This window comes from Rousettus aegyptiacus, unplaced genomic scaffold, assembly GCF_014176215.1.
Source record: "Rousettus aegyptiacus isolate mRouAeg1 unplaced genomic scaffold, mRouAeg1.p scaffold_m13_p_14, whole genome shotgun sequence".
In the NCBI taxonomy this organism is placed as follows: domain Eukaryota; kingdom Metazoa; phylum Chordata; class Mammalia; order Chiroptera; family Pteropodidae; genus Rousettus; species Rousettus aegyptiacus.
Genome location: NW_023416289.1, coordinates 61155742 through 61182518, shown reverse-complemented (window position 1 = coordinate 61182518; position 26777 = coordinate 61155742). Strand labels below are relative to the sequence as shown.

At 64.9% G+C, this 26777-nt stretch overlaps 1 protein-coding gene across 2 annotated transcripts in view; it reads left to right on the top strand.

Moving 5' to 3' along the window:
* ATP10A (ATPase phospholipid transporting 10A (putative)) overlaps window positions 1-26777 on the top strand; it is a 42791-nt gene that overhangs the window by 15154 nt on the left and 860 nt on the right. Inside the window, exons 3-15 of one of the 2 annotated variants that reach the window (XM_036232073.1) lie at window positions 5772-5857; window positions 9866-9972; window positions 10121-10252; window positions 10404-10534; window positions 12334-12586; window positions 13704-13921; window positions 15942-16136; window positions 18141-18711; window positions 19328-19431; window positions 19503-19629; window positions 22878-23062; window positions 23904-24225; window positions 25899-25975. In XM_036232073.1, the coding sequence (XP_036087966.1) occupies window positions 5772-5857; window positions 9866-9972; window positions 10121-10252; window positions 10404-10534; window positions 12334-12586; window positions 13704-13921; window positions 15942-16136; window positions 18141-18711; window positions 19328-19431; window positions 19503-19629; window positions 22878-23062; window positions 23904-24225; window positions 25899-25975 (2508 nt within the window). Of the gene's footprint in view, window positions 1-5771; window positions 5858-9865; window positions 9973-10120; window positions 10253-10403; window positions 10535-12333; window positions 12587-13703; window positions 13922-15941; window positions 16137-18140; window positions 18712-19327; window positions 19432-19502; window positions 19630-22877; window positions 23063-23903; window positions 24226-25898; window positions 26733-26777 lie in introns of those variants that run through there. The other variant, XM_016154837.2, reaches the window with a different exon arrangement.

Here is a 26777-nt window from a genome sequence, read left to right as displayed (position 1 = left end):
ACTCTTCACGGGGCACCCGAGGCCGCGAGACCCCACAGCTCCGGGGCGCTGCCCGGGGTGTCCTCCTCGGTCTCCGGCCATGCGCCGGTCAGCGCTCCGCTGCGGCCTCCCTCCCAGCGCCTCGTCCTCTCTGTGCGTGCGCCCGAGGCGGGGGGCGGGGGGCAGGCCGGGCTGGCATCCCGGGAGCTCATTTTGCAGCTTGCGGTGTCACGGGGCGCTGCTGGCACCGGGCCCCCGGGGTCCCCAGGCGGCAGCCCGCCCCCGCCCCGGCCAGCGTCCCTCCACTTGCCCGTGGGCGCCGTGACAGCCGCGGGGGCCTCTGCAGCTTCCAGGGCGTGTCTGCCCACGCCACGCGCCCCCCTCAGGGCCCGTCAGTGCCTGGGACGTAAACGGGCTTGGGCTACAACTTAGTCATTTGGCCAAAATTAATAACCAGAGCAATTCTGATTAGAAAAAATGATCGGCACCCGAAGTTTTCAAAATGCGTGCACACTGGTCCCTGTTATTGTTTTTTTCTTTTTAGTTTCTCTCTTTTTTTTTTTCCTAAGCATCTTAAGACATTTTCCTGGCACATCTTCACACGTTATTGTTCTGAAATGTATTATAGTTACCCTCACCAGCATTAAGCATACGAACGCCCTCGGGCAGTGAAGCGGGGGCCCCGGTCTCTGGCAGCCCAGCAGCCGCAGCGTCACAGCCCGGCGGGTGCAGGGGTTGAAGGGGGTCTTCCTGGGCCGGGGCGAGCCAGCGTCTCAGGCGGTGTGGGGGGGGGGGTCCTGTCACGCACTGGGCCCCGCGTGGCCACTTCGCTGAAGGTCAGTTGGACCTGGTGGCTCCCGAGGTCGGGGCGGGAGAGGAGTGGACGCGGTTGGGGGTGGGGTGTGCCGACCGGGGCCCGGCGAGGAGAAGCCAGGGTGACACGGTAGGGGCGGGTGTGACGGAGGAGCTCTGGACGGGTCCCCGCTGCCGCGTCGCACGCATGCTCGGCCGGCGTCCAGCCCCGGAAGCTCCTGGCGAAACCCTGCGGCACTTGCCATCCTTTCTGCGGGAGGGGCGGCTCCCCGGGCTGGTGGTTTTACGTCAGAATCGTTTTTTTTCGGAGACTCGTTTTCGTGTGTGTGTGTGTGTGCGTGTGTGCACTTCTCATTCTCTTACCAAATATTTCTTGAGCACCTACTTGCTTCAGATGCTGTTCTACGCGTCTGTGCCTCACGGTGCCTCGCGACCTGTGGCGATAAGTGAATCGGCTCTGGCCGTGGCCGCTGAGGAGGGCACAGAGCAGGAGCAGGAGGTGGCGTGCCAGGTGGGGTGGGCGTCTCGCATGGCCTGGGGCAGACAGACCCCCTGAGAACAGACAGAGCCCAGACCCGGGGCCCTGCCAGCCAGCCGGGGTCAGGGACGGGCCCTCCAGGAGGTGACTGTGTTGGCCGATTTATTGACCAAAAGCACATTCCTGCAGACTGTCTCTGGGACGGACCTGCGGGCTTAGTGTCCACGACCCCGGCTACCCCCACAGGCCCACCTGCTTGTGCTGGTGAGGTTTGCAGGACGAGGTGAAACCACAAGACTTGGGGAAGCCAGCTCTTCCCAGCTGTGCAGGCGTGCACACCCTCGTGTGCGTGTGCACCTGCGGTGTGCCCCGCCGAGGGGGAAGAGTGACACCGGGTGCACACTGCCCGAGGCGCAAAGGAGTCTGGGAAGAGCACCCTGGAAGAGGCAGTTGGTGCCCAGACCGCCCGACTGTAAGGCAGAGACGTGCCTTCCCCCCCGCTTCGCACAAACATCGTCACCGCACTCCCGCCCGGGCAGTGACAAAGCAGTGTCCTTTACCGGGGAGAGGCGTCCGCCCCCAAGCTACTTGGCAGGATTTAGGGAGCTTGGAAAAACTACTTTAAAATTCCAAGTATGCAGGAGAAAAAATATTTGTTTGTTTGTCTCTACTCCAGAATGATCTCTACCACAAGAAAAGAGATGAAAAAGTAGAGTTTGCAAAGTCTTGCCCCAAAGCTGCTTTTTCTGCAGCTTTTTGGGTAGTTGGTCTTTCATTGAATCAGGCCCTTTCCCTGCCGTGGAGCCTGAGTCATCCAGTGGAGGACAAACAGCAGGCGGGCTTGCTCAGTGGGTGGCCCGTGTCGAGCCTTCAGGGACGACTCGGGTTTCTTTAGCACGTCGAAGTTCAGTCACGAAGCCCAGTTTATCTCATGGGGCGGTTTTACCGTCAGATTCATAGTAACTATGTAACAGGAAAGACTGAGGATAGTAACTGTGTAACAGGAAAGGCCGCGAGGACGATTACCGAGAGGACACAGTAACCATTTAAACTACAATTTCAGTTCCGGCCCCAGGGCAGGTCGGCTGGGCAGGTGCGATGTAACTTCCTGAGACATGCCCTGCGTTGTGGTGGTCGTGTCTGCTCCCCGGGGAACGTGAGCGCGGGTGTGTGATGAGGGCCCCCCATGTTGGTTGTTTGCCCATGACTCCTCCCAGAACCTGTGGCCCGCGCCCCAGTGCTTGCTCATAGAGGCTGAAGCGTCGCGGGCTCCCGAAGACAGCTCACCCCATGACCTTGGCATTGTCAGGCGGCACGGAAGCCGTGACCGGCCGGACTGTGTCGCCCGCCATTGGAAACTCCAGAATCCCTTGCGGGCGTTTAACCTCACGTTCTCTGTGTGGCCAAAAGTGGGCGTTCTTTTCCCCCCAGGAACATGACAGCTAAGACAATAGGTTTTGCTTCTTGTTGTGGTGCTAGACAACCTGACAAGCTACTTTTCTCTGTGGCTGTATTTTCGTTGTGAAGAAAAAAAGAATTTGATTAGTGGAATTGCATCAGCAGTTGCAAAGCGTTTGAGGATGTGTGTGTAACTGTATGTGTGTATGTGAGTGTGTGCGCAGGTGCATGTGTATGTAAATGAGTGTGTCCTCATAGGGAGGATGGGCTTTGCGTAGAGTCACAGCCCAGAGGCCTCACGAAGGTTCTGCCACTCGGGGGCAGGGAGAGCCTTTCGATTTTGAGAATTCAGGCCCGAAGCCAGCACTCCGAGCCTTTGAATTTCGCCCCCGCCTGAAGCAAAGCTGGAAGGCTTCCGGCCGAGTCGGCTGGAGCTGAGGGTCCAGGGCTGACAGGTTGGGAGGGAGGCAGGGCTGGGCCTTTCATGTCGGGTCGGGCCAGACAAGAGAAAGGCTGGCTTTCTACCTCCAAAACGAGGCAGGTGCACCTCATCGCTAATGCTTGCTCTCATGACAGGCAAGTTTGCGACTGGGAGCAGAGGCCACCACCCCGATACCCCTGGTCAGGTTCCCCCGCGAGCTTCTGGGGGCCCCCGCAAGGCCCGTGGAGGCGCTGACACTCGTCCCCGGGCTGTCGGCATCAGGACGGGAGCCCCTCACGGACTGGCACGTGCTGTGCCCTGTGCCGCCCCGTGGCTCGTCGTGGCCTGCTGTGCCCACCTGCTTATGCATTATGACACGAGAAGTAATGCAGTCACAACTATTGGTGCCGTGGTTTAAATGCGTTTTGTGACCGTTTCTATTCCATTTCCGTTGGTACCGGGGCGTAAACTCCCAGTGCGACAATGAATCTGTAAAACCTACTGGAGAAAAGATCACTTTGATTTAAGGCTTCTCACACGTTTGATGTCTCCTGCTGCCCGCACGCCCAAGTTTCGTTCAGATGTATCTGACCGCGCGCCCACTATGCGCCAGGGGGCGCCGCGGCGGACGAGGCCGACGGCCTTTCCCGCCTCGCGTGAACTGACTGAAGACACGGCCCTTGCCATGATGGAGCAGGCGCGCCCGTTCGCTCGCTCGGGGTCGGGCCGTGCGCCTCCCTGCAGTCCGCACGGCCCCGACAGGCGCGTCGCAGGCACGGGGCGGAGGGCGGGTGCCAGGCGCGAGTCGGGGCAGCCGCTTCGTTAATGTGGGTTAAACGCTTTGCCTGAATCAGTTCAGGCGTCGCTCGCCCTCTGGCAGGAAATGAGCAGTTGCCACAGGGGCTACGACGCGGCCGCCCGCGCTGCTGGCGAGAGGCATGTGCTCGCACACGCCACGCGGGCCGTGCCTCCTGGCATCTGAGAGGCCCCGGCGGCCGCCTCGGCCGGCCCGCGTGCCCCTGCGGCGGGGGAGCAGGTGTCCCGCAAGCACGACCCCCAGGCCCCGGAGCCGAACACGGAGCTGTGGTGCGTGACGTCCTTTTGGAACGAGCCTCCGTCACTCTGGGCCGCGTGTGCACCAGGCTCTGCCCTTGTCCGGGGGAACTGAGGTCCAGTGACAGGGCCATGGCGCCAGCTCCAGCCGGGCATGTGAGTGGGGGCCCTGCCTGCCTCACCTCGGCCAGGGGCTGCCACGGCTGGGTGGGGGGCCCGGAGGAAGGCGTACGCCTCCCCAGGCTCCCTGTGTGGCAGCACAGGTCAGCTCAGGACCCTGGACAGAGCCTGGCCGCTGGGTCAGGGCGGAGGGGGCCAGTGGGCCGCAGCTGACCTGGCCGCCAGCCTTCAGAGGGCTGGGTGGAGCCGTGGGGCTGCGGGCAGAGGGGACCCGCCACCCCTCGTGACCAGGAACATCCTGACGGGGGATGAAAGGGCGTCGTCAGGTGCAGAGGACGGGGTCCGCGCGGCCCAGGCCTTGTCGATGGTGTAGCTCAGGCACTGTCGGGCCCTGTGCGGCCTCTCGCCAGGCCCCTCTGCGGCCCCGTCCTCCAGGGACCAAAGCCTCGCACGGCGGGCGGGCAGACCCCGCTTGCAGCCCTGCTCACCCCGGCTGCGGCCCGGCCAGCTGCTGCCCGGCCGGAACCCTCCGCCCTGACCCGCGGCCAGGCTAAAGATGAGCATCGACTCGTGCGTTTCATTCCCGCGAGGGAAATGACAGAGTCTGCTTTGAGGGACACGTCCTTTTGGGCGTCACTGCTTCCCCGTGGGGTGGAGGAAGCCGTGTTCACTGTGACTGAGCCCTCGTTAGCACCTCGTTCAGTGCCGACCTGAGAGCGAGGCTGGAGATGACCTTTACTCCTGGACGTCGGTTCAGTCCACAGTCCAGGCACCGCCAAAGCAGAGCCGGGACCCCAGCGAGGTGACCGGGACAGAGCACCCGCACAGGGGCCTGTGCTACCCGGAGGGGGTGCCGCACAGTAGGGGGAGTGCCCCCCCGAGGGAGCAGGCGGTGGACTTGTGGGTTCATAGGGCTCCAGAGACCTAGGAGACTCAAATCTGGGGTCCTGTCTTCACTCGCCAAAGTGTCACCTTTGTTAATTGGATTAACAATTAACAGGGATTAACCCCCAGGGCTCCCAATTTTTATTCCATTTTGGGGTGCACTGTGCTAACTCCATATCCACGACATTGCTGGAGACAAGTGGGGGTTCATGCCAGGCACACCGAAGCGTGTTCGTAAATGTGTAAACTAAGATATTTTTAAGCATCTTTGGAAATGTCTGTAGACGCGACTATGTGCTTTCTGGCTTATTAAACATAGTGTCATCTTTTCCTGTAAATGCAAGATAGTCTCAGTGTCGAGGGCTGAGTTGGATGTAACTAGTCACCGGAAGGCCTCTCGACCTTGAGCGTGACCTTGGGCATGGTCCCAAATGACTCTGAGTTAAAGGAGGTGTGGACGCCGACCTCACAGCACTCGGCACGAAGGCCGGCCGTCAGCAAGCCACCGAAACATCAAGTGCCATGTGTGCCAACGCGCCCTGCCGGGGACGCGGGTGGAGGGCGAGCACCGTCTGGGGTGCACACGTCAGCTGGTCCCCCTAACATGTCCTGCTGCCGCTCCAGGTCTCCGAGTTCGACCCCCTGACGTTCACCAGCGTGATCGAGTGCGAGAAGCCGAACAACGACCTGACTCGGTTCCGTGGCTGCATGTGAGTACTGCGCGTCTGCTGAGCGTGGCCCGTGCGGCAGACTGTGCACACGCACATGTACGCACACATGCACGCACACACACATGTACACCTGCACCCACACACGTGCTAGGCACACGCACATGCGCCCGCATATGTGCACACGCACATGCGCGCACACGTGCATGTGCACGCACATACATACACACGTGTGCATGTGTGCAAAGCACACATGCATGCACACAGTGCAAGCACACATACATGTGTGCACATGCACACAAAAACAACTACACATGCACATGCATGCAGGCACACGTGTGTGCATGCGTGCATGGATATGCACACACACTCACACGCATCCACACACATATGCATGTATGCACAAGTACATGCACGCACATACGCACACATACACATATGGCCCATGGACAACAAGGGGCCTACGGCATCAGTTCCCACACAGTCCAAAATTCTCATAAAACCTTCAACTCCCCAGACCTTAACTACTAATAGCCAACTGTCGACTGGAAGCCTTATTGATAACATAAATAGTCGATAAACACATATTTTATGTTATGTGAGTTATATGCTGTACTCTTAAAGAAAATGTCATTAACAAAATCACAGGGAAGAGAAAATTAGAGTACTTACTAAAAAAAATTCCCATATAAGTGGACCCACACAGTTCAAACCTGCGTTTTTCAAGGGTCGGCTATGCAGATAGATAGATACATACATACATAGATACATAGATAGATACATAGATACATAGATACATAAATACATAGATACATAGATACATAGATAGATATAGATAGATAGGCAGACAGACAGATGATAGACAGATGATGGATAGATTGATGATAAATAGGTAGATGATAAATAGACGTCTGTACACACTCAGATGCTCACAGAGTTCCAAAACGTTCATTCAAAACTCTTCCCCACATTTGAGGCCCTCTGGGAATGGTGCTCGGCCCCTAAGCCTCTTGGCAGCTGACGAGACCCGTCTGTGTGACCCTGCGGCCGCAGGGCCTGTCACGGTGCGCGCAGCGAGGGTCTGCCCTCCCTCCAGCAGACCCGTCGGGAAGGCAGGGAGCAGGGCAGGCCTGGTGCACTGCCCGCGGCCCTGCGGATGGAATGCAGGGCCCTGGGTGGAAGCGCTCCGTCCGTCCATTCATCCGCGGGTCGTGGAACGAGTGTTTGTTGAGCGCCCCCTCTAGGCTCGGGGTAACGCAGTGAACAGAGCAGACGAAAAGTCCTGCCTCCACGTCCTTTCTGTCCTAGTCAGGAGGCGAGAGAGGCAACAAATAAAAATACGACGTCCAGCAGGTCGTCGCCCAGCCCGGGCTCCAAAGCAGGGACAGGAAGGAGGATGGACGGCGTGGGGCTGGCCACGCGGCGGTGCCCGCGGAGGCCGGCGGGGAGCCGGGAGGGGCCCCTGCCGCGCTCTCCAGCCCACGTGCAGTGAAGGCTCAGTGGCAGTGACGTGTGCGTGCACGGGGTGGTAGTGTGGGAAGGGTAAAGTGGGGGTGAGGGGGGATGGGGTGCCACACACACGTTGGCAGTCGGGGGCACCCGCAGAGAGCCCGAGGGACGCAGGCCCGACCTTCGCCCTGGACACACTGCTGGGCCTGCCTTGTGCCAGTCAGCGTCACAGGCCCAGCCCCCTGCCCGGGGAGGCGGGGTGCCCCCGCCCCCGTCCCGCCCCCAGGTGCAAGCTGCTGGGTGGGCCAGGCCCGCAGACATGTGGGTGACACGGGGCGCGCTGCCCCAGGCCGGGCCCGTCCCCCGGAGCCCTCTGACTTGCAGGCGCGTCCAGCACGTGGTGGCGTTCGCGCCGCTGGGTCTGAACCCCTGGAGCTGCCCACGCCACAGGGCCCTCTGAGCACGTCGCGTGCCGGGACTCAGACGGGCGAGGCCGTGGCCAGCAGCGCGTGAGTCAGGGAGACGTGACGTCTGAGAACGAGCAGCCAGGCAGGACGTTGGTTAGTGGAGCTCTGCCGCTCCCCAGGGGGCCCGCGTGGCACGCGCCAGTGGACAGGACACGTCTCCAGACAGCCTGTCGTCACCTTCGCTTCCGACACTCGGTTTAGAAGCGATCGGATCCGTGGGGCCGCAGTGGCTGAGACTAAAGGTGAAAATCGCGCTCCCTCGGCCGCGGAGGCCGGAGGTCCGAGATGGGGGTCAGCAGGCCGGGCCCCCCCGGGGCCTCTGCCCCCGCGGCCGTGGCCCCGCACAGGCCGGCGAGCCTGCCGGTGACGACTTGCGGGCCGGCGGGGTCCGCTGGAAGTGGCTGCTGCCAGTGCGCGTCCTGCACGGGGGGCTCGCGCGGAAGCTCTCCCGTCTGTCGCGTCTGTTCTGACAAGCGTGACGGGGCTTGGGCTGCGATGACGCTCTTTGCCCTTCCTGCGTCCGCTCCTCACAGAGCGGCGGCTGTGGGCGTCCTGGCCGTCCACACACGGAAGCCGGTGTCGAGCTCACGTCACACCTGGTCCCCGGTGTGCCAGCAGGGAGCGACCAGGCCTGGGCCGGGCAGGGCACCGCGTTCCGGGGCGTCCTGGGGCCTCGCACTCCAGGCCGGCGCTGCTCCCCGACCCGGCGCCCGGCTTTGCGCTGGCGAGCTCGAGGGCCTCGGGGGGGCCTGGGGGTGGCGAGGGCCACCCACCGAGGACGCCAGAGTGGCTTCTGGAAAGAGTCCCTCGGTGATGCTGCCTGTTGGCGGTTAGGCCAGGTCCTGCTCTGGTTCCGGAAGCCTCCAGGGCCCTCTCCTGTGACCTGGTCTTCAGGGTCCCGGGACCACGTCTGTCCCTGCGTGGTGCTAGCACAGGGGGTCCCAGCCAGCGTGGCGAAACGTGGCTGTCCTTACGGGGCCGAGAGGAGTTTAAAATCCAGTGGCTTAGACTTGGACTGTCCCTCAGAATCCAAGCAGCAGTGACACCAAGTTTATAAAGCTGTCTCGTGGGATTCACTACGTTTCAAGTTCAACGAGTTAACATTTCTAGTAACTATGACTTTCCATCAGAAAAGGGGACTGTAGAAAATGTTGCAGAAACCAATACCATTCCCTTTCCTAGCGGATTTGTGTTTGCGTGACAGCGTGAGGCGCTGGCGGGCAGGGGCAGGAGGCGGCGGGAGGCCACTGGAGGCCACCACGCAGGCCCTCCTGGGTCACCCTCCCCCTTCGGCCCCGCTGTCTCGGGTCCGCCTGTCTGGCTGTGAACACGAGCCTGTGGTCCTGACGCCAGTTCCGAGGGGGGCGTCCACCCAGGGCACCCCTGTGACCCCAGTGGGCTGTCCCACAGTGCCGCTCAGTTCTGACACCGCCCACCCGCACACGGCATCAGACCCCTCGGGTGAAGCGCTCGGCCCCCCAGCCCGCCCGCACCTCAGAGGCCCCCTGTGCGTCCGCTAAGCCGGGGGCTCCCACGACCCCCTCCCTGGGGTGGGTGGACCTGTGGGAGTGGCTCGCAGACGCAGGGACACAGTGTGCTTCCTGTTTACTAGGCTGTGGGGAGGGGAGCAGAAGAGCGGTGAGCATGGGGGTGCTGCTGTGGGAAGGGATGCGCCCTCCCCCGGCACCTCCAGGAGCCCCAGCCAGGAGCCCGTCCAGAATCACCTCTCAGAACAGAAGACACTGTCACCAGGAAATGGGTGATACGGGGTCTCGCACCTGAGGTCGGCCCAGGCGGGGTCGGAGGCCCCGGTACCAGAGCCACAGGCTCAGGAAGTCACCGGGGTTAGGGGCTCCGCGGGGACCTGGGGCAGGGGCTCCCAGCACCCCGTCACAAGGTCTCGGGGGTCAAGTGTTGGGACTGAGGGTGCAGACCGGCACATGCATTTATTCCCGGTTCCCAGAGACCAACTCCGTGTAGGCGATGCCCCCAGAAGCCCAGCTGCCCACGAGCGCGGCTCCCCCTCCGCCCACGCGGTGCCCGCCCCCTCCCCGTGCCCCGACCCCCGCCCCCTCCCCGTGCCCCGCCCCCCGCGGGGTGCGCACGAGTGAGGTGCCGCCCCCCTCCCCCGCAGCGTGCATGACAGCGGGCGCAAGGCCGGGCTGTGCAAGGACAACCTGCTACTGCGCGGCTGCACCGTCAGGAACACGGACGCCGTCGTGGGCATCGTCATCTACGCAGGTGCGCGCGCCGCGCGGCCCGCGGCTCCCCGCGTGCGCCCGGCGCGGTCTCGGCCGCGTGCGCGTCTCGGGTCTCTCGACCCGGCCCGTCCCCAGGCGCCGTCACCGCGGGCGCTGACTCACCGCGGCCCTTGTCCCTTCGTCGCCAGGACACGAGACCAAGGCCCTGCTGAACAACAGCGGCCCGCGGTACAAGCGCAGCAAGCTCGAGCGGCAGATGAACTGCGACGTGCTGTGGTGCGTGCTCGTGCTCGTGTGCATGTCCCTGCTCTCCGCGGCCGGTGAGTGCCTCGCCCGCGCGGCGCGGCCGCCGCCCAGCGGACGGCACGTATGGCCCCGGCCGGACGCAGGGACGTTCGCGCCGGCCCGGAGCGGGGTCGCGCGCTGCACCCGGGGGCGGCCGCCTGACGCTTCTCTCTGGTGTCGCCGCAGGGCACGGACTGTGGGTGCAGCGCTACCAGGAGAAGCAGGCGCTGTTCCACGTCCCCGAGCCCGACGGCAGCTCGCTGTCCCCCGTCACCGCGGCCGTGTACTTGTTCCTGACGATGATAATAGTCCTGCAGGTAACCGCGCCCGGGGCCCCCTCTTCTTTCGTGGGAACTCGACCCTGGGTGCCCCGGGGCGACCGTGGGGTGCGGTCCTCCCTCTGCGTGTCCCCTGCACCAGACCTATCCCGAGAGGCTTTTCCTGGGCGGCTTTCACGCCCACTCTCCTTCGCTGCAGACGCTGAGGCCGAGGGGTAGGTTGTGATCATTTTGATTGTTTTGTCGTTTTTCCATATAATCCCTTCTAAAATAAAATGTTATTTTGGAAAAATTTTAAGATTTAAGGACAAGTTGCAAAGCCATAGCGCAGTGCGTCCCCAACATGACCATGTCCCCAAAGTCCGCTACGAGAATGAAGCCCTGAACTTGGCGGCGAGCTGAGTCCAGACGCGGCAGGCCACGCCGGGCTTCTGCATCCACACGCTCTGTCCAAGGACATCGCCTCGTGACTGTTTTCATACGCTTATTCTTTATTTTGTTAATTGACGTGCCTCTTCAGTGCCTCCCAGTCCCCAGCGGAGAACCTGTGGGGAAGGGGCACTGAGTGTCACCACCAACCTCCCTGGGAACAGCGACCGCGGGACATTCGCTTGGCCTTTGCTGGGGGGGGCACTGTGCTCTCCTCACGAGCTTCTTGCAACCCTCACCAGCCTCGTCTGACGTTACAGAGTAGCGGGCCTTGCTTTTTTTGAATCTCGGTGTCGTAATTTACTTCCTAGTTGTTCTCATAAAATGTTTGATTGAAACTATTATGGAAATTCATTGACATTTCAAATCAGTCAGGGATTCATCGGTTATTTTATAAACTAGTCTTTTTTCCGAGTTTTGTTGATGTGAGTGACGTGTACGATGGTGTGGGTTCCAGGTGTACGACGCGACGATTCGACACTACGCTGCGCAGCGATCGCCACACGTGCTGGCGGTTTATTTTCTTGTGCTCAGGGCCTTTGAGACCTGCGCTCTTAGCAGCTTCCACACGCACGGTGCAGCGTGGTCACCTGCAGGCGCCCTGCTGTGCCCCGCGCCCCCGGACCGACGCCCCTCGGGCCCGGAGGCGGGGGGCTCTGACCCCGCCACCCTGCCGCCCGCCGCGCTGCCTCCAACCGCGACGCTCTCCGCGCCCGCGTCTGGGGTGTGTGGGCTCCGTGCGTGAGTGGCCCGCACAGCGTCTGCCCTGCCCTTAGTCGTCATGGCTGCCAACCGCGTTCGGCCCTGAGTCACACTGCCACGTGTGTCACGGTGACACCCTCGACTGACCGGGGGCCTAGTCAGTCTCCATCACAACCCGAACCCGTGAACGTCACCCCCCAAAAACGAGGGGACTCGCCCGGGGTCTGACAGTGCCGGCCCTTCGGCGTGCGTGACCTGCTCGCGGCCGCCTGCTCTGTGCGCTGCCGCACACCACGGAGCTCCGCCGGCACCGACGGCCCGTTCTGCCCCGGGCTGCGGGCCGTGCCGCCCCGTCGCTGGGGCAGCCTAGGGGCCGTGTGTCCCGCCTCTGTGCTCTCTTTCCTTCCCAGCCCCTCCGAAGCAGAGCTCAGCGACGCGAAGGTGCTCGCCCCTGCCCCGGCCGCGGCCGGCATGCTCCCGGGGCTCCGCGCCGCCCCCGCACCGCCCCCACGGGCTGCCCTAGGTTAAGGTCCCCGCCACTGTCCTAACACCCCCCCAGTTCCGACTCTAAACCGACCCGTTTAAGCTCCGGAAGGCACAGTGCAGCCCCTGCCCCCTGCGGCATGTCGCTTGGCACGTGAACCGACAGGCCCGGCCCCGAGCCCGCGTGCTCGCCGCCGCTCACGCGGTGCCCTGGTGTCTTCCAGGTTTTGATCCCCATCTCCCTGTACGTGTCCATCGAGATCGTCAAGGTGTGCCAGGTGTACTTCATCCACCAGGACGTGGAGCTGCATGACGCCGAGACGGGCTCCCAGCTGCAGTGCCGGGCGCTCAACATCACCGAGGACCTGGGCCAGATCCAGTACATCTTCTCCGACAAGACCGGCACCCTCACCGAGAACAGGATGGTCTTCCGGCGCTGCGTCGTGTCGGGCGTGGAGTACTCTCACGACGCCAATGGTGAGTCTGCGCGGGGGCGGCCAGGGTCTGCGCTGCGGCCAGGACGCGCCGCCCCGCCCCCCACAGCAGCGTTCGAGGCGGACAGGAGGCGGACAGCACAGGGCGTCCGCGCGGAGCCGATCCTCAGGGGACTCGGTAGGAAGGGTCGGCGGATGTATCCGTTTTGTGAGATTTATAAAACCGAGAACCAAGACTACAGCCTCCGCACTCGACAGAAGGCTCAGGGCCGTCCCCCTCGCTGTGTACGCCGCGGGTGCCATCGAAACGAGCATGCAGTGATGGTGTCCCCTCCCGCCCTCGCCGTCTCCTCCTGTAACGCCTCCGCCCGGGGCAGAAAACCCTGTAGCTACGAGCTGTGAAGGACCCGGACCCCGCCGGCCAGGCGGGTCTCCAAGAGCGAGACCGGAAGCTCCGTGGGCGGGACCCCAGCTGAGACTACGGATTTCGACAGCTGTCACGCACCACAGAACGCAAGGGCCTCGTCCCCCCTGGAGGCCCCAGGGAACAATCTAGCGAGGACAGAGGCAGGAGGCAGCTTCCGAGGTCACCCCACAGCCCGGCCTCTTGCGACCTCACCTGGACGCTGAGCGCACACGTACCTGACTTGGCCCTGGACACCAGGGCCCTCTGCGACCTCGCATCCTGGTGACGCTGAGCCCAGGCCTCGGTGTCCCCTGCTCGTGCCCTCACCCTCCAGGGACGTCAGGACACCGCTGAGGACACCTGGTCCAACAGCTGCGTGGTCGCAGGCTGCTGGGACGCCAGCGACGGCCCGAGGGCGGCCGACACCTGGCTCCTAACACAAGACTAGGAGCCGACAGGCCTGTGTGCAGGCTTCACACTTCCTCGCGGGCCCCTCGCCACCACACCGGGGATGACGCCAGCCAGCGGCGAGGGGCACGTGCAGGGGCCTCCTTGCCCGAGTGGGGCTCTTGGCATCGGCATCACGGCCTGGTGACGTGGACAGGCGGCCTCCCTGCCTGATCTCTGTTTCTCTCACCTCTGAAGACAGATGCGGGATGGGAGCCCGTCCACCTCTGGGGGGCGCCTCGCGCAGGGAAGGTGGCGGGCACTAAGGCCTCCTGGTGACGCGTCCCCCACGTCCCTCTCCCCACAGCGCGGCGTCTGGCCCGGCACCAGGAGGCCGACTCGGAGGAGGAGGAGGTGGTGTCCAGGGGCGGCTCGCTGTCCCAGCGCGGCAGCGTGGGGAGCCACCAGAGCGTCCGCACCGCGCACCGCAGCCCCAGCACCCGGTCGCACCGGCCCCCGGGCGGCCGGGCCGAGGCCAGGTGGGCCAGCGTGCTGTCCAGGCGCACGGCCTTCAGCAGCCCCATGGTGAGTCCTCCGAGGACGGCGGCCGCCCCGTGCCAGCACCGCCTGTCCTGCCTCTGTCACCCACCTGTCAGAAGGGCCTGCGTTTAGCCCCCGTGCCGCCGCGGGGGCCTGGGCTCTGTTCAGTCTGCACGTGGTGCTGCCGCCGACGCCGCCGTGCCCCTCCCAAAACGCCGACGGCCCCGCTGCCACGGCTTCTGAGGCTGGGGACCGGCGGTGGGCGACAGGAAGTCTGTCCTGCCAGACGCAAGAACGAAAATCAGAGCAAGATGACAACGGGGGAAAAGCGAAGCCACGTGGGGAAAACGGTAGTTTTAATGCGACGAGCCCAACCCCGGAAGCGCACGTCCTCCGGCACATCGTCAGCGCCCAGACGTTCCCGGAAGTGAGCGAGTGACAGCTCCTGAGAGGTCCTTCCTCTTCTAAGATGTCCTGCGCACAGAGGGGGCATCCGTGTGGCTCCGACGGTGGTGGCCTCGTTCCTTTCCGCCCTTCGAAACTCAGAGAGGCTGCCACTTCCACAGAGGTGACGGAGGACCGCGGGCCCTGCCCGGCGGGTTTAAAAGGGGCGCCTGGTGGGGACGTTGTGGCGGAGCCGGTCTCTGTGACCCCGATCCAGCGGCATGAGGCGAGAGTATCCGGCACGTTGACGCTTCCTGACCAAAGAAGTCAGTGATCAGAAGATTTCCGTGCACGGTTTATCCGTGTGTGACTTACAGCAGCAAAATGGCGAAAAAACATTTGATGAATGGTCAGATGAGTTATCCTGTGTCTGTTTTGAAATCGTTAAAAACACACACCCTTATCTGCAGTTTTGCTTTGGGTCAACCTTGGTCCACAAATATTACGTGGAAAATTCTAGAAGCCAGTATTTCACCCATGTTAAATCGTGAACTGTTCTGAGTAGTGTGAGGAAACCGAATCTGCCCTGTCCCACTCTGTCCCGCTCTGTCCCGCCCGGGGCGTGAGTCGCCCCTGCACCCTGTGTGTCCACGCGGTGGACGCTCCCGCCCGTGAGCCCCCCGGGTCGGTCTGGGTCCTCAGATCAGCTCTCGTGGCGTCCCAGCACCCATGTTCAGATGGCCCCCAACGCAAGAGCGGTGAGGGCGGCCGTTCAGACACCCCAGGAGAAGCCGGACCTGCCTCTCGTGGCTGCAGCAGCCGGCGCATACGGCGGCATATGCCCTGCATGGGGTCTGGGTGCTTCCTGGGGCCGCGGGACGTGTCCCCAGGGGGTCGTGGGCCGGTCATTCTTAAAGGCCCAGAAAAGTCTACGCAATGTAATGTTAGGGGGGAAATAGAAACTGCCAGTTTGTGTATAACTTTTTTTTAATTCAGATATAATTTACATGTGACATTGTACAAGTTGAAGCCGGGAAATGCACATCAAACCACCATGAGCTTCCACCCCACATGTGTCACAGTGGCCGTCATCAAAAAGACACGAGACAGTGTCAGTGAGGACGTGGAGACGGGGCCCTCGTGCCCTGTTGCTGGGGGTATGTTGGCTCGGCCACTACGGAAAAGTGTGGAGGCTCCTTGAAAAATTAAAACCAGAGCTGCCGTGAGATCCAGCAGTTCCACTTCTGGCTGTTTATCCAGAGCAAATGTAGAAAACATTTTGATTATGTAAAATATAAACGTACAGAAACAAGTTTGGAAGAAAACGCAGAAGTGTGCGTTTCAAAAAGTATATATTACTGCGAGGTAGCGTGATTCGGATTTTCTAAGTTTCCCCTATTCTTTGTATTTTTCAAATCTGAGATGTCACTGTATAATACCACACGTTCTTAGATGTATTATAACAACACGTATACCTTACGTATGAGAACATGTGCATCTCACGTATACGTTGTATCTTACACAATTAAAACTATGCAGAATTCGTCATTACGAAATGGCACGCGAGAGAAAGATGTGTTCACGGGGTATGATGAGATCCAGGTGCCTCAAACAGCCAACCACCAAGACCCTTAACGGGTCGCGGAGTCGGACTCAGCCCTTGGCCTCTGTTTTCTTCCAGGAGAAAGATGTCACGCCCGACCCAAAGCTGTTTGAGAAAGTGAGCGAGTGCGACCGGCGCCTGGCCATCGCACGGCACCAGGAGTGCCCGATGGCCCACCTGTCGCCTGAGCTGTCCGACATTTTCGACTTCTTCATTGCGCTCACCATCTGCAACACAGTGGTGGTCACGTCCCCCGATCAGCCACGGCAAAAGGCGAGTTCCGAGGTGTCCCCGTGAGCCCAGGCCGCCGTGGACTTTGGCGGGTCCCCTGCCACCTTCCTGAGAGCGTGCTTGTGAGGGGCTCCCGCGGGCAGGCCAGCTGGCTGGCCCTGCAGCGCCCAGGCCACGTGGGAGAGGACAGACGTCCTCTGAAGCTAGGACAGCAGGGGCCGGACGGTGCCCCTCTGCACGACCCACCTGGAGCCCCGTGCTCCCAGACTCACAGCGGACAGGAGGGGCTGGGCCCAGACGCCAGCCGCAAACCCTGGCCTCACCGCTCAGCTGAGCGGCTTCCGTCCCCTCCCCGTGCCCCAGGCCTGGGGACGGCTCTGTGGGGTTGGGCACAGGAGAAGGCGCGGAGGTGAACCCGGCCAGGGAGAGGTCGGGTCCACGGGGTTCCCGGGCAGGAGCAGAGCATGCACAGGTGGGCGCGTTTGGGCAGTGGCACGGTTCTCCCCAGGGATGGTAAGGGCTGTATGCAGAGGGGTGCCTGTCACCCCAGCCGCTCGGAAAGCCCGCGGTGGGCCTGGAGCCGTGTGGGGGGAGGGCGCCTAAGCGCGGAGGGCCACCCTGCGGCCAGGCAGCTCTGCCGGGTGAAAATGGCTGTGCTCTAGCCTGGACATGCCCTGCCCCTGCCCCATCTCCCGGGCCCTCCCCACCCCGGGGTCAGCCCGCTCCCGGGGTCCCACTGGGAGCACTGGCCAGGCGATGTGGGGAACAGGTCTCCGTCACATCTGAGGTAGCAGTGCAGCCCTGTGACCTCCCTCGACGTGGCCTGCACAGGTCCTGAGGTGGCAGCCTCGCCACTCAGGCAGAGGCTTGCGCCACCAGCCCCGGGCGAGGGCTGCTCCTGCCTCGTGTCTCTTGCCGTCTGGCCTCCGGGTTCTTCCACGCCTCTGTGGTCAGCCCCTGTGGCGAGTGTCCCTGGTCGGTGTCTGGTTTCTAGACAGACCCTGTGTGACAGACCCGGGCATCGCGGCGCTTGCTGAGCTGTGGAGCTGATGGTCACACAGCGGGGAGTTCCGTGGAGGGACAACACTCAATCACGCTCCCTCACGAGACGAACTTGTCTCCTGACGCCTTTCTGCCCCCACGTATTGGGGCACCCCGCCTTCAAGGGCGTGTGGAGCCAGCAGGCGCTCCCGTGTGGCTGGCCGACTCGCCGGCCTGGATAGGTGACAGATTTAAAGTCATCCAAGGGACAAAGACAAAGCACGCTTGTCACAACTGGCCCTGTGTGCCTTGCTTTGTCAAATACCTGACTCTTCTGGAGGCTGTTGCCACGGCTCACAATTTTAGACGCGTGGGCAAACCACGGAGGCTGAAGGGACCCGTGATCTGGTGTCTGGTCGTGCCGGCACTTGCTCTGAACCCATCATCTCGCAGAGAGTTAAAGCGGGCGTGTGACGGCCGCGTCAGCGAGCAGCGTGCCTGTAAACGGCGCGGTGCCCCGTCGCTCCATCATGGGGCTTGGACGGCTGTGGCTGTCACTTTGTTTTCATTTCTCACTACAACATCCATCGTTTATAGTGACTTTTTCAAAAGTGTTTAACGATTCGGATCCTGAATTTGTCTATGTCTTTCATTTGTTTAGAACAATTCTTTGGGGTTTGGAAATGTTATTTGTATATTTAAAGATTTTATAGGCAACGTTCAGAGGAATGTATAAACTGGTCTTTTCTTAGGTGGCTTTATACTCGAGGGGAGGGGGCTGGGTTTCGTGATGAGCAATGACAAGCCACTCCTCTGACCCTTCTCTGCGGAGCCGCGGGACACTGCAGCGAGCGGCCAGGCAGCAGAGGGGACAGCCCGAAGGCCCGCGGGCTCCGCCAGCCACCGACTCCACTGAGCCGGTCCAGGGCCTCAGTCGTGACTACCCTGGTGACGTGTCCTAAAAGCGTGCGTGTGGCACAACCTTCGAGTGACTGACGGCCTCAGGGCAGGGGAGTGGAGGCGGGTGGGCCCTGGCTCACCTGTGTCCTGCCTGCTTCCCCACAGGTGAGGGTGAGGTTCGAGCTGAAGTCCCCCGTGAAGACCATAGAGGACTTCCTCCGCAAGTTCTCCCCCAGCCGCCTGACCTCGGGCTGCCCCAGCATCACGAACCTGGCCGCGGCCAAGGCCATACCCAGGCCGGGCTCCAGCTCCCTGTCCCCCGACAGCTCGCCGCTTGGCCTGGAGGACAGGCTGGGCCAGCCGGCCCCGGCCTTCGCCAGCAATGGCTACGGTGGCGGGGCGGCCGGCTGGGCCCAGGACACGGACCCGGACACGGACCCGGACCCAGACCTGGACCCGGAGCTGTGCTACGAGGCCGAGAGCCCCGATGAGGCAGCGCTGGTGCACGCGGCGCGGGCCTACAACTGCGCGCTGGCCGCCCGGCTGCATGACCAGGTGTCGGTGGAGCTGCCGCACCTGGGCCGCCTCACCTTCGAGCTGCTGCACACGCTGGGCTTCGACTCGGCGCGCCAGCGCATGTCCGTGGTGGTCCGCCACCCGCTTAGCGACGAGATCTGCGTCTACACCAAGGGCGCTGACTCGGCCGTTATGGACCTCCTGCTGCCCTGCGCCCCAGGTACGCCCCGCCCACGCCAGGAGTCGTCGGCCCCCCGCGCAGGTGCAGGCCGAGGGGTCCCCACGCCCTGCCTGCTGAGCATGTGCCAGGGGCCCTGCCCCCGTTCCCGCGTCCTTCCAGCAGGTCGGGGCTGGAAGCAGGGGTTAGCGGGGCTTCCACGCCTGGTCACCCCGACAGCAGCCTTGGGGGCGGACGGTGCGGCCAGCATCCGGGCATTTGGGCGGATGTGAGGGTTCACGTTTCGATGTTCTGGAAGGTTCCTTCCCGCCCTGCGTTTGCCCGTGTTAGCCCCTTTGTGGAGCTGCCCCAGGCCCAGTGGGGGCCTCCCGCCCGCACGCCGTCCCCGCATCCCCGATTCGGGCCAGTCAGCTCCGTCTTGGTCCATGTCACTGTGGATTGACAAGGAGGGGTGTGCACAGCGTCGATGTGTGGGGCGGGACTTGGGCGAGCAGGACTTGCAGGTGTAGCTTCCGGCTGACCAGCCACCCGGTCACTCAGCGGAGGTCTGAGGAGTGCCCCGGACCTGCGGGGCAGAGGCGGGTGGAGGCGAGGGCGCCGCTGGCAGGGAGGGGACCCGCGTGGGTCCCCCTCACCTGGTTCCCGCCCGGCTCCGCAGACGACGCCGGAGGCCGGCACCAGCGGCGCATGCGCAGCAGGACGCAGCAGCACCTGAACCTGTACGCCGTGGACGGCCTGCGCACGCTCTGCGTCGCCAAGAGGGTGAGCGAGCGCGGGGCCGGGGCGCACGCGTGCCCGCGCCCCGCGCCGCGCTCACCCGCGTGTCCGCGCAGGTGCTGAGCGCCGACGAGTACGCCTGCTGGCTGCAGCGCCACCTGGAGGCCGAGGCGGCCGTGGACAACCGCGAGCAGCTGCTCTTCGAGTCGGCCGCCCGCCTGGAGACCAACCTGCATCTGCTCGGTAATGCGCCCGCGCTCGTGTCGCGTGGACCAGCGTCAAGGTGGCAGACTGGGAGGGGACCCGACTCCAGTGGGTGGCAGCTCTGCTCACGCTCCGCTTGGTTCCGGAACCGCAGGCCTGAGACCGCCCCGCACTGTGTGGTCTCTCCAGGGCCCAGCGGTACGGGGTCCCTCGTGTCCCCTGCCAGGGCTGCCGGCCCCCCCCTTAAACCCCGCTTTCCCACCAGAAACAGATGAGAAGCCAGGCAGCCCAGTGACGGGCCTCTCCCCACCCAGGAAGCAGACAGGAAGTGCGTTGCGCCCCAGGAAGTGCGTTGCGCCCCAGAAACCACCTGTTACATCTTAGGGCTGTTTCTGAGGTTTAATTCGGATGAATAGAAATGGGGTCGATTTTACTAAGATGCGCCTGTATTTGCTACTCTGTCGGTAGCAGTGTTTATAAAAGTATTGGTTACTTCCCTATTTTAACACTTAATACTTTAAGTAGCTCTCTGAGTTAATGTTTTTAAAGCATTAGTAAACCGGACGAGTCTGTGTGCATGCTCTCGCGTGCCCACCCAGGGCCAGTCGTGACCGTGCTGTGGTGCGGGTGGCCGGATGGCCCTCCCGGGCCCAGAGCAGTGGAAGTTTGTCTTTCCTGTCAAACAGGGGGGCTGTCTTCACTCGGCGTCCCCGGGGTGAATGAGACGGGACGCAGGGTGACAGGCCTGTGGTTTAGAGTGAGGGCTACTCCCCCCGGAGGCTGTGGTCAGGCGGGGGGGGGGGGGGCTTGGGGCCCCGCCCGGCCTCTCTGGCCCTCCCCTGGGGCGCCCCAGCCTCTGCGCTTCTGCATGGGGAGAGGGGCCTCTCCCGGCGGGCATGGGGCCGCCATGCCGAGCAGCGCAGACAGCCGGTCCCCGGGGTGAGCACGGGCTGTGTGGGTCACCCCCGTCCTGCACCCGCCTGCCCGTCTCGGCGTCTCAGACGCGCCCGCCTTCCCGGTTGCCGTGCAGTCCCGGCTCCGGCCCTCGCTGGCCGCGGAAGCCAGGCAAGCGCTCGGTCTCATCTGGGTCCGTTTCCTCGCCTGCTGGGGGGTGGGGGGCGACAGTGGGGCCGACGGGGTGCAGCGAAGCACCGGGCGCCCGGCGGCAGCGTGGACGTGCGTCCCGTGCCCCCGCCCCGCGCCGTCCCAGCCCGCTGGCCTCTCTCTGCAGACTTGGTGGTCAGGCCCCCGTCACCTGCCTCGGCCCGTGCGGTGCGTTAGCGCGTCCCGAGCGCCTGACAGCCTTCATCCCCCGGGGCTCAGGCTGGCTCAGGCCCCACTGCCCGTCCCGGGTCTCTCCACGAGGACCGCCGCCTGCCTGGGCAGCCGTGTCAGCGCCCCGATCCGCCGCCTTCTGTGGGGGTCAGCTCAGTGTCCCGTCGCTCACGTCTCTGAGGCCTTCGACTCAGCCTCATTCCGCCAGGCGCGCTCGGTGGCTCTGGGAGGGGCCGGCACGGAGCTGCGGGGGTGAGGGGCACCGTCGGCACGGGGCCTGCGCGGGCTCGTGCGGGTCTCCAGGAGCTTCGACTGGCTCCTGATGCCGCGTGGCAGCTCGAAGCCAGAGGCTGTGGGGCGGTCACACGACGGAAACGGGCGAGGGCGGCACGCCCACCTCCCCCCTCCCCCGCTCGCGGGGCGTCGCACATCCCGCCCCAGCCGCCTGAGACAGCCGTGGTCCTGGCGGCGAGGCCACCCCCTGTGCCCCCACAGCCCTGTCCTCGGCGCGGGCCCTGGCTCCCGAGTTCTGCCGGAGGCGGCAGAAGCGTCCAGGCTTCAGCGCCACGGAGCTGAACGCCCCCTCCACAGCTATTCATTCACGTCTCGTCAGCCAGCCCCGGGGCCCACGGAGGACAGGGCCCCGCGCGCACCGTGTTCTTTCCTGTGGCAGTGCAGCCGGGCCGTACGCGCCAAGGACAGCGTCCTCGCTGCCCCAGCTTCTCCCACTGTCATCCGGAAGTCCTCGCGGGGAACCTCCGCCCACCAAAAGCCTCTCGTGCTGCGGGCCCCTGCGGCGCTCACGTCCGGGGGATGCTGAGACGTGTTTGCCGGGCACATGGCAACCCGTCAAGGTTGGCCACGGGCATGCTCACCGGTGAGCGTCACGTCAAGCGTGAACAAGGCTGCGGGAGCGCACGTCTTTCCCCAGACAGGGAACAGTCACCGCCGAGTGCCACGCCGAGTGACACTTCAGGATGGCGGGGAGCGGACAGGCCAGGAGCAGTTGGCCTCCCTGCCGGGCGGGTCCCTGCCCCCGCAGACCTTGAGCCCACGCCCCGCCCGGTCCTTCCTGTGGGATGCGTGGCTCAGAGCAGAGGGCAGCAGGCACGCTGTCCCCTCGTCCTGCCCCGGTTCCCGTGCAGCCTCCGAGGTCCCCTGAGCGGAAGGCAGCATGGGGTGGAGAGTGAGGACAGCCCCTCCCGGTGGGCTTTCGGGGAGCCAGTGACGCTGCTTCTCGAGCCCGGGGCTGTCTCGTCCGTCTAGGAGGAGGAAGGGCGCGGCGTCTCGGAGCTGGGGCAGCTGCCGACCCGGGCGTCAGGGCGCTGGCCCCCTTCCCGGCCTGCACGTGGCGCCCTCCTCCGCGTCCTCGCGTGGTGGGGACGGTCCCCGCTCCGGGGTCCCATGTGCGAGGGCCCTAATCCCACGGCAGGGTCCGCCCCCGTGAGCTCGTCGCCCCCCGAGGGCCCCCGTCTCCTCACACTGGGGCTGGGGCGTCGGGCTGTCGACACGCAGGAACGGCCAGTCCGCAGCGGCGTCCGGGGACAGGGAGCCGCGCACGGGCGCGAGGCGGGGCGGCCCTTCCGGAGGAAGGCAGAGGCCGCGTCGCCGGCCGGAGCACGCATCCGCGCCGAGCGGCAGGTCCGCCCAGCACCCCGAGACCCGCGCGGGGGAGCCCGCCCCACCCGGCGCGCGGTGGAGGCGGCGTGTGCGGGAGGGCGTCGTGCTGAGGGGCGGCGGCGTGGCCGTCCGCAGCAGCCTGACGGGGCGGCTGGTGGTCGCGTTTTCACGCCCGGACTGTGGGCACCCGCCACGCCCACCCCAGAAGCCCTGCTTCCACGTGTCCGCTGCGGGTCGGTGAGGGTGGCCAGCCGTGCTGTGGTGCGGAGGGTTCCAGCAGGGCTGCCGGTTGTCTGCCCGTCCAGACGGGAGAGCTGCCCCCCCTCCGCATGAGGCTCCTGGCCCCGCGGTTGGGGGCGAGGGCTCACCTGCACTGGGGTGCCTCTGACCAGGCGCCACCGGGATCGAAGACCGCCTGCAGGACGGGGTCCCTGAAACCATTGTCAAGCTGCGGCAGGCCGGCCTGCAGATCTGGGTCCTCACCGGCGACAAGCAGGAGACGGCCGTGAACATCGCCTACGCCTGCAAGCTGCTGGACCAGGACGAGGACCTCATCACCCTGAACGCCGAGTCGCAGGTGGGAGCGCCAGCCGCGCCCCGCCCTCCGCCTGCACCTGCGCTGCCCCAGGGCCACCCGAAGGCCGCGGCCGGGACCCCGCAGTCCCCTCAGGGCCCCCATGACCGCCCCGCCCGCCCTGGGCCGTGACCTGTCGCCCACGTGCACGGCCGGGCCCTCCCGTCCACCGCTTGCCAGCCCCGCTCACCTTTCTCAGCGTGCAAGGCCCCCGCTCAGCACGTGTCGAACACAGCTGGACTGCCATGGGGCCTGCCGGACACTGGTCACCGCGCTTGCCGTCATGGCGGACTGGGAGCCACCTGAGTCCCTGAGACAGTCGGCCCTCTGCCTGTCCCCTGACCTTGCAGGCCGCCCGCTCTCTGGGCGGCAGGCACAGTTTGGGATGGGCGTCGCCAACTGGAAGCCTCAGCAATGAGCCCGCTGGGCCCGCTGGACGGCTGTGGGGCCACACGGGCGCCACGCGCCTCTGGGCTACCCAAGTGCCAGGGCCCTCTCCCTGTGACCCCGGGGGACGGGGCCTGGGGAAGGGTCCCAGAGGGCCGTGGGGATATGCGCAGGACCCTCCGGCCGGCCCAGGCAGCCCTATGGCCAGGGTGGCTGGGCCTCCCGGTGAAGATGCCATTCCGGCCCACACACGGTGAGGCGGGGGCTCACGGACACACTCGGCCGGCAGTGGTCTGCCATGTGCAGTCACACCCTGCAGCCGGCCCCACTCAAGGAGGGGGGCCCGACCAGGCGGGCAGCCTGCTGCCTTGGTGCTCGTCAGGCCCAGAGGGGCGGGGGTAGCGGCCTGGTCTGCGGCCTGGCCAGGCACCGTGCCCACCTGTCCTGTCCCCGTCAGGAGGCGTGCGCGGCCCTGCTGGACCAGTACCTCCGCCATGTGCAGTCCACGGCTCCCCGCAGCACCCCCCAGAAGAGCTTCGGAGGCGTGGGAGTGGCCTTCTCCCCCGTCTGCCCACCCGCCGAGCCCCCCGCCTCCGGCCCCAGCCTCGTGATCGACGGCAGAAGCCTGGCCTACGCCCTCGAGAAGCACCTGGAGGACAGATTCCTCCTCCTGGCCAAGCAGTGCCGGGCAGTCCTGTGCTGCCGCTCGACGCCCCTGCAGAAGAGCATGGTGGTGAAACTGGTCCGGAGCAAGCTGCAGGCCATGACGCTGGCCATAGGTGAGCCGAGGGCGGGCTTCCTGGCAGGCGCCTCGTGAGCTGCCGGGCCCAGGCCGCGTGGTGCCGGAAGGCCCCGGGCCCCGGCGACGTGCGGAGGTCGGGACGTCACGGTCTCCTGTCAGGTGCATCTGCTCACTGTCCCAGACGCGCATCCGGTGACATCAGCCTGTCCTGAGTCACGAGCAGTGCCGAGTCCTCCCCCGCGTCTGGAGGGGCCACGTGTCCAGTGGCTTCTGCCGGCACATGGGGGTCACGGAGCCTCTGGCTCCTCTCTGGGCTGCCGGGCAGGCACCTGCCGCCTCTCCACCCATCCCGTGCAGGGCCAGCTCCCCCAGGCTCAGGGACTCAGCAGTGCCGCCTGCTGGTGAGGGCCCGGAAGGACCGCGGGTGACTGCAGGTGACCTAGTGACGGGGCATTCCAGTGACCCCAGATGTTGGTTCCCTCCTCCTGTGGCTGGAACCCACACCTGGGTGAGCTCTGGCTCTGGCGTCACCTGACTGGGAGTAATTATAGTATTTTCTGCAAAGGTCCGTGACAGCCCATCTTTGTTGACTTGGGGCTGCCCCTGCCACGGGGGGAGCCTGACCAGGACAGAGTTGAGGTCAGTGCAGAGCCTGGGTCTGTGGCAGCCTGAGCGTCACTGTCATGGACACGGCCCAGGCTCAGGGAAGACAGGCAGCTGCCCCGGGCGGCTCCCCTGAGGCGCTGTCTCGGGACCAGCTTTGTCCCCATGCCTGGAGTGGCCTCTGGGACCCCTGAGCAAGTCCGGAGGCAGGAGCTGGGACTCTGCAGGCTGCTCTCCATCCCCGCCGCCCGCCTGCTGCTCTGACCTGTCCTCGGTGGCAGCACGTCCCCTGGTCAGCGGCTGCCAGACGTGAAGGACGAAGCGCGTGTTCGCAGCCTGCTCGGGCCGGCTCTGCCACCGGGTCACTGGTGTGTGGTTCTCGTTTGAGACAGCGGAGGCAAAGCCTTGGCTGCCGGAACAGGACGCGAGCTCGTCTCCCACGGGCAGTCACGGCCCCGGTGCCCTCGTCCTGGGTCCCGGGATGACTCACAGGCCGCACTGTGGCCCGCGACGTCCATTCTGAGTGGCGGCTGGGGCAAGCCGTGGAGGTGGGCGTGGCCTCCCAGCTGCGGGTCCAGCGGCTCTGCCACGTCAGCCAGCTTGGGCCAGAATAGGGAGCAGCAGGCGACAGACAGGAGGGAGACGGCGCCACACGAGGGGCGGCCCCGCCGGCGTAGCCGCGTGTTCGAAACGCGTCGCTCCAGGGCGCGGGTCCTCTGCCCGCTTCCGGGAAGGCTCACGCCCACTGGGTGACCGTGACCGTCTGCTCGACTCTCCTCGAAGGTGCCGGGGGCTGTCGCCTGCGCCTGGGGGGCTAAGGACCTAGTCGGCAGCCTGGCCGACCAGCCGCCCCCGGGGTCACCGCGCAGCGGCTCTGTGCGTGCGGGCGGGGCGCTCCGCCGGTGACGAGATGACGGACGCCGCCGGCGCCTCCGCAGGGCCACGGGGTGCCAGGGCGCTGCCGGCACAGGCCGAGGGGGGCGGTCCCGCCGCCCGCGCCCCGCCGGCCCAGGCGCACTGCCCGCTTCTCCTCGCCCTGGCCCGGCCCAGCGGGGACCCCGTGAAGCACCTCCACGCCAACGACGCTTCCCGCCTGATTCCTTCCAGGGGACGGAGCCAATGACGTCAGCATGATCCAGGTGGCAGACGTGGGCGTGGGCATCTCGGGCCAGGAGGGCATGCAGGTAAAGACTGACCGGGCTGTCCAGGCGGCCTCCCCGTGGGCTACGTCCAGCCACGGGAAGGGCTGGCCCCTCGGGCGCAGCGGAGCCCGCAGCGGCTGAGGTGGAAGGTGTGCTGTGTGGTGGCCAGGCCGGGCGCGGCCGCGGTCCTCAGTCGTCCTCTGTGACGCAGGCAGAACTGGCAGGGGGACTCGTCACCTCCTCCCTGGCTGCTCGTGCCCCGTCTTTGGGGCATTTCCATGGCCCCCGAACACTAGTGGGCCGCTCAGGAGACTGGCCCCGCACTTGCCCTTTGTCACCATGTGCTCCCCACATGTGACCCGGACGCCGAGCCGAGGGGTTCACTGAAGACGTACTGCTCTGGGATTAGTGTCCCCGAGTCACTGAGGATGGGTGAGGCGCTTGGTGTGAGGTGTTCAGCTCCCCAGCCAGTGAGGTGGGGACCTAGCGGGGCGAAGGACGTCATCTCCGAGAAGCCGGGTCCTCGGGGGAGAATCCGGCCCACCACGTTTGCTGAGCACCCGTGGGGCAGAGGCCTGGCCAGGGACCAGAGGTACCGGGGTCAGGACGGCCGCTCTCCGGGCTGCCACGGGCTGTCCGAGGAGCCAGGAAGACAGACAGCGACCCACCAGCTCCGCGGGCGGCATCGCAGCAGGCGCCGAGCAGCACGAGGGTTTCGTGGCGGGCGCGACCCCGCTGGGGGCCACTGTACGGGCCAGGCGGCGGGGCCTCGGTCTGGAGGCGGGACGGAAGGGCTGAGGGAGGCGGGTGGGCAGCAGGCTGGCGGGGGGCTCACCTGCGCTTC